A 9257-nucleotide genomic window follows, 5' to 3' on the forward strand; every position below is an offset into this window, starting at 1 on the left:
GCCCCATTCCCTGCCCCTGAGCCAGCCAGTCCTGCCCTGGGCCAGGGGGAGCCGGCGCCCCTAGAGGGGCCAGGCCCTGCCCCATTCCCTGCCCCCCGAGCTATCCTGCTCTCACCTCCCCTTCTACCCCACCTTAGTTGGGGGGCGGGACCAGCCCTCCGACCCATGGCCACGGCCACCCAATAAGACGCAGGCTCTGTTCCCCTGTGAGCTGAATGGCATCTCTATTTTTGGTGGGTCCTTGGGGGGCCGAAGGTGGGAGCCAAGGAGCCGGGTTAGGTGAGGATTTCTCCTATCTGTTCCCCTTCACAGGGGTGTTCTTCGTCCGCGGGTTAGCGGGAGCAAAGAGCACGGTCAAGGTCCTGGCTGGGGCTGGGGTTGGTTGCAGCATCGGAAATAGACGTCATTGAGGGCCGTGTCATCCCCCTTCCCTTTGGGGGGCTCCACCTTGGTGGCAATGGTGCAGATCCCCTCCTGGCCGCAGGGGTTGCTCTGGGGCCCCCAGGTGCCCCAGCAGCACCCCTGGCCCCGCAGCTCCGTCCCGTCCGTGCACTCGAACTCGATGTTGGTGGCCCCCGAGTCGTCCTTCAAGCCCTGGCACTGCTGGGTCCGCAGGCGGAACCGCATTAGCCGGTGATTGCAGGGGCATTTCTTCACCAGGCCCCAATGGCCCCAGCTGCGCAGAGAGAACGGGTCAACCGGGCAGGGCCATGCTGGCCTGGGAACCTGCTGCCTTGGTATCCCACTTCTGCCACCAGGATTCTGCTATGACTCCTACAATCTCACCCCTCCCAACACCACTATCCCACTGCTGACCCCTCCATCCCAATTCTGACCCACAGTCAATGCCTCAGTCCCACCTCTGACACCATTATCTCACCGCTGACACCACTATCCCACCACTGACCCACAGTCAATGCTTCAGTCCCACCTCTTACACCACTATCCCATGGCTGACCCCTCAATCCCACCACTGACACCACTATCTCACCACTGACCCACACTCAATGCCTCAATCCCACCTCTTACACCACTATCCCACTGCTGACCCCTCCATCCCAATTCTGACCCACAGTCAATGCCTCAGTCCCACCTCTGACACCATTATCTCACCACTGACACCACTATCCCACCACTGACCCACAGTCAATGCTTCAGTCCCACCTCTTACACCACTATCCCATGGCTGACCCCTCAATCCCACCACTGACACCACTATCCCACCACTGACCCACAGTCAATGCCTCAATCCCACCTCTTACACCACTATCCCACTGCTGACCCCTCCATCCCAATTCTGACCCACAGTCAATGCCTCAGTCCCACCTCTGACACCATTATCTCACCACTGACACCACTATCCCACCACTGACCCACAGTCAATGCTTCAGTCCCACCTCTTACACCACTATCCCACGGCTGACCCCTCAATCCCACCACTGACACCACTATCTCACCGCTGACACCACTAGCCCACCACTGACCCACAGTCAGTGCCTCAATCCCACATCTCACACCACTATCCCATGGCTGACCCCTCCATCCCACAGCTGACACCAGTATCCCACTGCTGACCCCACTGTCCCACCACTGACCCACAGCTAGTGCCTCAATCCCACCGCTAACGCCACTATCCCACCACTGACCCACAGTTTAATGCCTCAATCCCACTCTAACACCACTGTCCCACTATTGACACCACTATCCCACTTCGAGAACTGCAATCCCACCACTGACCCACACTCAATGCCTCAATTTCACCATTGACACCACTATCCCACCGTCATCCCACTGCTGACATCACCATCCCACTGCTGTCACTATATCACCCTCAACACCACTATCCCCATGCTACCACCACTAATCTACCACCCATAATCCCATCCCACTGCCAACAGCACTACTGCCCATCTGCCACCACTAACCTGTCACTACCCCAATCCCACTGCTTGTAGCACTATCCCACACCTAGGCTACGTCTACACGTGCACCCAACTTCGAAATAGCTTATTTCGATGTTGCGACATCGAAATAGACTATTTCGATGAATAACGTCTACACGTCCTCCAGGGCTGGCAACGTCGATGTTCAACTTCGACGTTGCTCAGCCCAACATCGAAATAGGCGCTGCGAGGGAACGTCTACACGGCAAAGTAGCACACATCGAAATAGGGATGCCAGGCACAGCTGCAGACAGGGTCACGGGGCGGACTCAACAGCAAGCCGCTCCCTTAAAGGGCCCCTCCCAGACACACTTTCATTAAACAGTGCAAGATACACAGAGCCAACAACTAGTTGCAGACCCTGTATATGCAGCACGGACCCCCAGCTGCAGCAGCAGCAGCCAGAAGCCCTGGGCTAAGGGCTGCTGCCCACGGTGACCACAAAGCCCCGCAAGGGCTGGAGAGAGAGTATCTCTCAACCCCCCAGCTGATGGCCGCCATGGAGGACCCCGCTATTTCGATGTTGCGGGACGCGGATCATCTACACGTCCCTACTTCGATGTTGAACGTCGAAGTAGGGCGCTATTCCCATCCCCTCATGGGGTTAGCGACTTCGACGTCTCGCCGCCTAACGTCGATTTCAACTTCGAAATAGCGCCCAACACGTGTAGACGTGACGGGCGCTATTTCGAAGTTACTGCCGCTACTTCGAAGTAGCGTGCACGTGTAGACGCAGCCCTACTGCCATTAACCCACCATCGATACCCCAATCCCACTGTTGACACCATGATCCCACTGTTACCACCAGTAATGCAACGTCAATCCCACTCTGAATGCCGCAATTCCATGGCTACTACCACTAACCCACCTCTCCCACCATGATCCTACCAGTAATACTATAATCCCACCACTGACACCACTAACCCAAGGGCAATATCACAATCCTTTTCCTGGATTGTGCCGCGATCCCACCTCTGCCACCACCGTCCATAGCATCCTCCCATCCCTGCCACCGCCGTCCTCCCACCAGTCGCTGCTCTGTTTGTGGCCACCACCTTCCACGGAGCCCCCACCGCTGCCGACTCACGCCCTCCCCTGCAATACTTACGGCCCCACGGTGGACTGGATGGTGCTACCATTGGAGCAGATCAGCCGGATTCCATTCAGCGCCGTGTCATCCCCGGCCAGCTGGGCGAACTCTACCTGCAGGGAGTCAGTGAGAAGGAGCATGAGAGATTGTCTCCCTCTGGCTGCAGGGCAGGGAGACGGGAGCAGGGAGGCACAGAGGTGTGGGGCAGGGCAGTCTGGAACGAGGCAGTGCGGAGCCTTTACCTTCAGAGCGAACCCATTGGCATAGGTGCCTGGGGGGCAGGACTCTTCCTTTCCCCACTCTCCCCAGTGCCCTCCATTGCTGACGGTGATCTTGGTCTGGGCCCAGGCCCCCCACAGGCAGCAGCAGAGCACAAACGCGAGCCTGGCGTGCCAGGAGGTGTCCATGGCTGGGTGGGTCCTGCACCACCTGACGCAGGGCAGGGTTGTTTTGTACCCTCCTGAGCTGAGTTTCCACCTACGTGGGCAGCGCAAAGGGGCTGGTCCCTTTTCTTGTTGGCTCAAGGGTTATAATTAGGTTAACCCACTGCCAGCTGCCCCAGGGCGCATGGCGCAAGTTTCCTGCTGCCACCCACCAGGGCTCAGTTGCCTCATCGGCCCAACTCTTGGAAACACCCAGAGCAGCACACATCATGGGACCATTAATCTGGCCTCCTCCCAAACAACAAGACGCTCTTCCCTGATACCAGGGGTGTCCTTAGGGTGCCAGGATTTTGATGTCAGCAAATTGCTCATAGCATCCCACCTCTCGCACCACTATGCTGTTACAATGCTAGGGTCCCATCGCTGCTACTGCCACGGACGTGCTATCCCACCGCTGGCACCACTATGCAGCTACAATTTCAGGGTCCCATCGCTGCTACTGCCACGGACGTGGTTCAGGGCTCTGCCCCCCGTCTGCAGGCAGGAGTGACTCTCACTCAGCAGGAGAACAGCGGGTTTATTAGCCGACAGGACACAGCATCGTACAGAGGAGTCAGTGCAGCCGGCAGAGACAGCCAGTCCCATCCATGTGGGGAGAGGAGGCCCCAAGGGGCCCTCAGAGCTGGGGCCTGGCCCCCTCCTTTGTCTCTGTCTCTCCCAGCCCAGATTCACTGCTTCCAACTCCCAGTTCCAATTTAAACCCCTCAGGCTCCACCTCCCCCTTTGTCTGCAGTACAAAGGTGTTACCTGGTCGTCAGGGTTACCCTCAGCAGGAGCCCCACACCCTCTGTGAGCCACTCACACACACACAGGTATCCCCCACTTCATCACATCTCTCCCCCCTTCCAGACCGAACTGAGCAGGGTCACTCAGCCGGTGACCTGGGGAAGTTTGGGGCCCTCCCCTCGTGATTGGGCATCGGCTGTACCCTCAGTGCTCCCCTCGATGTGCACCACCTCCATGTCATAATCGTGCTGGGGGAGGCTCCAACTCAGGAGCTTGGTATTGGCCCTTTTCATGTGATGCAGCCGGGCAAGTCCCTTTAGTTCCCTCAGGTTGGTCGGTCTCCCTGCTTCTGTCTCTGGTCCATTAGCCACGTTCTCAAGTTGGGCAGGGAGAGCCCATACAGATGCTGCACCACCAACAGATCAAACAGGTCTTTTCTGGTCTGGGCCCTGCCCCGTCTGCCCACCAGCCCATACAGCTGCTCCAGCCAATGTTTGGATTTCAGTTACAGTCCAGTAAGGGAAGGTACAAACGCTTTCCACCCTCCGCATTTAGCCAGACCACCCAAATGGCTGTGTGCCTCAGTTTCCCCTGCCCTGCCACACAATAGGTTTGGGATGTTCCTCCTCATGCGCGAGGTTGCAAGACTCGTTACGGGGACCAGCGGTGGCATTTCAGAATTACAGACGCCTGCAACGCACAACTCATGCTAATACATCCATGTCATCATGTTACATGGCTCTTTCCAAACAGTCAGCCCACGGTACAATCCTACAGCTGTGGGAAGCAGCACCCAGTGGCTACAGCCGTCGGCGGGAGTGACAAGAACAAACCCATTGCAATGGTACCTTTGCGTTGCTCTTTGGTAGCCCACACCCTGGAGAACCCGGCCGAGGCCTTTCCTTTGCAAAACCAAGTTCTAACCTTCCCCTTGCCCCGGGGGTGGAAATCTGACCTCTCGGGGTGAGCCCTCCCTTCTCACCAGAGCTGGGCCGTTGCTCAGCCTGAGGAGGAGTTTCCCCTGCCCAGCCAGGCCAGAAATTTGCAAACCCGACTGCTTCCTGAAAGTGGCTTCCTGAGTCCCAGAGGGAGCATCCGCGTGGAGGAATCCCTGCGTGTCCCTTACTGGCCCACGGCTCCTTTGTCCCTCCACCTCCGACGTCTGCCTCCCCTTGGGCTCGGAAGTGGAGCCCGTGAGGCGAGGGTAAGTGTTTCCAGCAGCTGGAGATGGGGGCTCCCCGGCCCTCCGCTGCAGCCCACACAGATTTGCTTGCAGCTGTTTCACTTGCAGCAGAGAGGCGGCCGTGCGAGCCTGCGTCTGGGAGAACAACCAGAAGTCCTGGGGCACCTTAGAGACTAACCTGTTTTGGAGCAAGAGCTTTGGTGGACAAAGACCTGCTTTGTCAGAGGCGTGAGCTGGCGGGGGGAGGTTCCAGGGGGACGTTAAAGGGGGGGCCCCGGTAAAAGGGAGGGCCAGAGCTGACACGGTCTATTCCCTCGGGGTGGAAAAGGCCCATTATCCCTCGTGTGTAGGAAGGGAGGAAAACCGTGTCAGATAAGCCGGGGGACGTGGCCCAGGGTCAGTCTAGCGTGGAGCTGTTAACACCCAGGGCAGAGCAGCTGCTTTCGTAAGGGGCTGCCCACTCCCAGCCTCTGCTTAATCCTTGGCTCATGGAGTCAAATTTGCAAATAAATCGCAGCTCAGAGATTTACTTGCAAATTTGCCTCCATGAACGAAGGGTGAAACAGAGGCTGGGAGTGGCCGGCCCCTTACAAAAGCAGCTGCTCTGCCCTGGGTGTTAACAGCTCCACGCTAGACGGACACTGGGCCACGTCCCCCCGGCTGATCTGACCTGTTTTTCCCCATTTTGGTAAGGGCTGTTGACACTGGGCCATTTCACTTCTGGTTGTTCTGTTTCACGTGGTTCTCACAGGGCTGCTCACGTTCCCTGATGGTTTTCACTCTACCTGGAGCAACTTCCAGCTCCTGGGAGACCTTTACGCTGCCTGCGTTGGACCCTGGCAGAGCACAGCCGGTGGCTTCACGCTCAGGCGGGTCCTGGCCATCAGGAGCTGGGACCACCTTCTCCCCAGGCAAAGGGCTGCTCTGGCTCTTACAGACAAGCACCTTTCCTGTTCACTCTCCTCCACCTCACTCCCATTTTCTGCAGTCCCCACAGACGGGTCAGGAAAAGTTTCAGGGACATTCTTTTCCTCAAGAGCTCCCCCAAACAACAACTCACCCCTGTCTGGCTCCACAGGGGCACTGCTCCCTTGAGCCACAACCAGCTCCTGGGTTTCACCTACACCCAGGATCACTTCTGGCCCATTAGGCAGATTCCCACATAATCCCCCTCCAGGCAGACAGCCAGTATCACCGGACAGAAGGTTAGGGTCCCTTTCCTCCCTTCTGCTGCCAGCTCCTTTATCTTCATCAGTCAGCGTAACTCCATTGCCCGTCTGTTCTTGTGTCCTGGCGAGAGGATGACTCTGGTAGGACAGAGTCCTCTCACCCCCTCCCAATAACACCTCAGCATCAGGCAAAGAACAAGTACCAGAATCGTCTGGTCTCTGGGATTCCCTGATGATACTAACTGGATCAGACCGAGTTAAAGCATCATCCCCCCTGAGAGACACAGAGGTAGGCCCACTTCCCATCTGGGCTTCAGCTGCCCTCAGATCCAGCTCTGGGATCTTGGCTCCATCTCGAGCCCCCACAGGCTCAGGCAAAGGATTCACTTCCCCAGAAGCACTTTTCTTGCACCAAGGACCAGTGTCCTTAGCAGGGATACCACTGCCCATCCCAGAGCCATTCCCTCTGCTCCAGCCCCCATGGCTGGATTCAGAGACGCACCTGGAATGCTCTTTTCTGGTGGATCCTTCTCCAGCCACCCCAGGCTGGGGAATCCTCCTCAGACAATGGGCTAGTTTCCTCATTGGCACCTTTTCCAAACGCAGGCTCTGCTCTCTCCCCAGGCTGCTGCTGCTGTTCAACACAGACAGACAATGGGAGACACTCTCTCCTTTGTCCCAGCCCCCCGGCTGGTCTCCACACACACACAGAAGGTGGAGCAGCTTCTCTCACAGACAACTTGCCATTCCCAGTGGATCAGCTGCTTTCCTGCACAGACACACAGGGACCTTCCTCGGCCCAGGCCTGGAAAACTCTTCGCAGGTCTGTCTTGGCCACTAGTAGACGATGGGGTGGAATCGCTCCTTCCCTCCTTGAGCTGCGGCAGGCCACTCGGTTCAGAGCTCCAGGCAGTCCAGGGTTCCCTGCCCCGATCCGGGCTCACCTCTGCAGGATTCTCCCCAGCCCTGAGCTCCGCCACTGCACATCCACGCTGCCTTGTCCAGCTTCTTTAATCTTGATTCGGTTTCCAGGTGCTGCCACTTCACAGCGGAGTTGCTCAGCGTGGTTGCAGGCTCTCAGGCTGATGCCCTCTGCACCCCACGCTTCCTGGAAGAATCCCTTCAGTGTGCCAGGCTCCTTGCGGGTCACAAGCTGCCCAGGGTTAGGCCGTAGGCCCCTCTGCCCTCTAGGACTGACTCCAACAGACTCCCAGCGGAACCCCTTCTTCAGTGTGACACCCGCTCTCAAGGACCATGAGCACCCTGTCTTGGGAAGAACTCATTCAGCGTCAGCCTCCTCAGGGGTCACTTGTTCCTGGGGGTTGGGCCCTCGGCCCCTCCACCTTCTGGGACCGACTCCAACAGATTCCCAGGAGTAACCCCTGCTCGGGTGTGACCCCCCCCCCGCCCGCCGAGGACCACGACCGCAGTTGCTTGGGTTCGGCCGCAGGCCCCTCCGCCTTGGGGAGCTGCACCTCACTGCCCTTCAGCACACCTGGGTCTCGCAGGCCCCACTTCTTCTTCCGTGGCACCCGTCACTTACTGCTGGATGCTCCATCCTCGGGGTGCAGAACATCCCAATGCTGGCACCAGTGTGATGGGGTTCGGGGTCCCCCAGGCTCTGCACTCCATCTGCAGACAGGAGTGACTCTCACTCGGCAGGAGAACAGTGGGTTTATGAGCCGACAGGACACACCGTCGTACAGAGGAGTCAGTGCAGCCGGCAGAGACAGCCAGTCCAATCCATGTTGGGGAGAGGAGGCCCCGAGGGGCCCCCAGAGCCGGGGCCTGGCCCCCTCCTTTGTCCGTCTCTCTCTCTCTCTCAGCCCAGACTCACTGCTGCCAACTCCCAGTTCCAATTCACACCCCTCAGGCTCCACCTCCTCCTTTGTCTGCAGCCCAGAAGGGTCACCTGGTCGCCAGATTACCCCCAGCAGGAGCCCCCCACCCTCTGTGAGCCCCCCACATACACAGGTATCCCCCACTCCATCACAGGGGCAGGCCAGGAGTTCCTGGGGCAGGGACAGTTGTGTGTGTGGGGGGTCTCCAGGGCAGCTGGTTTGGTGTGGCTCAGCCCTGACCCCACATGCCTGCAGCGTATCCCACTGCACCCACCAGCAGCCCACAAATGGCCCCTCTGCTACTGCCTTGGATGCAGCCTTCCACCATATCCATCCCCCTCCCCAGGCACCAGGCCCACCCCCACGCCCCTGACCCTTGACGGTCGTCATGCTCGGCCCCACGGCCCTTCTTTAGCCGTTCATTGCTTGGCAGTTTCGCAGCCCTTCCAAGAAGCTGCGAAGGGTGGGGAGCACCGCTCACCGCTCCCGACCATGGGAGGAAATATCTCCCCCTCGCCCCAAACCCCCAGCACCAGGTGATGAGATGTGATGTGTGTGCAGGTGGGGAGAAACTGAGTCACGCCACCGGAGCAAACTAAGGATGCAGCTTATCCAGCCCCGCCCGTGCCAGCCACACGATTTCTGACGCAGCCTGCCAGCAACCCTGCCTTCCCCATTCCCAGCAACGCCCCAAGCAGGCAACTCCCCCCACGGCCCCTGGGAATTAGGAGCGTCTCCCTCTGCCGGTGATCACTTGGTGAGATAATGAATTCAAGGGGGGTGTGATGGGGTTCAGGGAACCCCAAGCGCTGCCCCCCGGCCGCAGGCAGGAGGGACTCTCACCCAGCAGGTAGAACGGGAG

The 9257-nt window shown here is 58.6% G+C and overlaps 1 protein-coding gene across 1 annotated transcript; it reads right to left on the reverse strand.

The window, feature by feature from the left end:
* Positions 1 to 354: 354 nt before the first annotated feature.
* Positions 355 to 3440, reverse strand: VMO1 (vitelline membrane outer layer 1 homolog). Its single transcript, XM_074982897.1, has 3 exons — positions 3276 to 3440; positions 3052 to 3146; positions 355 to 676 (listed from the first exon to the last, which is right to left on the reverse strand). The coding sequence occupies exons 1-3, from the start codon at positions 3438 to 3440 to the stop codon at positions 355 to 357; spliced, it is 582 nt and encodes a 193-aa protein (XP_074838998.1).
* Between the last annotated feature and the right edge of the window lie 5817 nt (positions 3441 to 9257).

This window comes from Carettochelys insculpta, chromosome 34 (genome assembly GCF_033958435.1).
Source record: "Carettochelys insculpta isolate YL-2023 chromosome 34, ASM3395843v1, whole genome shotgun sequence".
Taxonomy (NCBI): domain Eukaryota; kingdom Metazoa; phylum Chordata; order Testudines; family Carettochelyidae; genus Carettochelys; species Carettochelys insculpta.

Bases quoted from the DNA above. Each gene is read 5' to 3' on its own strand.
- VMO1 (XM_074982897.1), bottom strand. From the start codon at position 3,440: ATGGACACCTCCTGGCACGCCAGGCTCGCGTTTGTGCTCTGCTGCTGC. The intron at 3,147-3,275 runs GTAAAGGCTCCG...GACTCCCTGCAG, and splicing joins CCAATGGGTTCGCTCTGAAG to GTAGAGTTCGCCCAGCTGGC. The intron at 677-3,051 runs GTAAGTATTGCA...CTCTCTGCGCAG, and splicing joins ATCCAGTCCACCGTGGGGCC to CTGGGGCCATTGGGGCCTGG.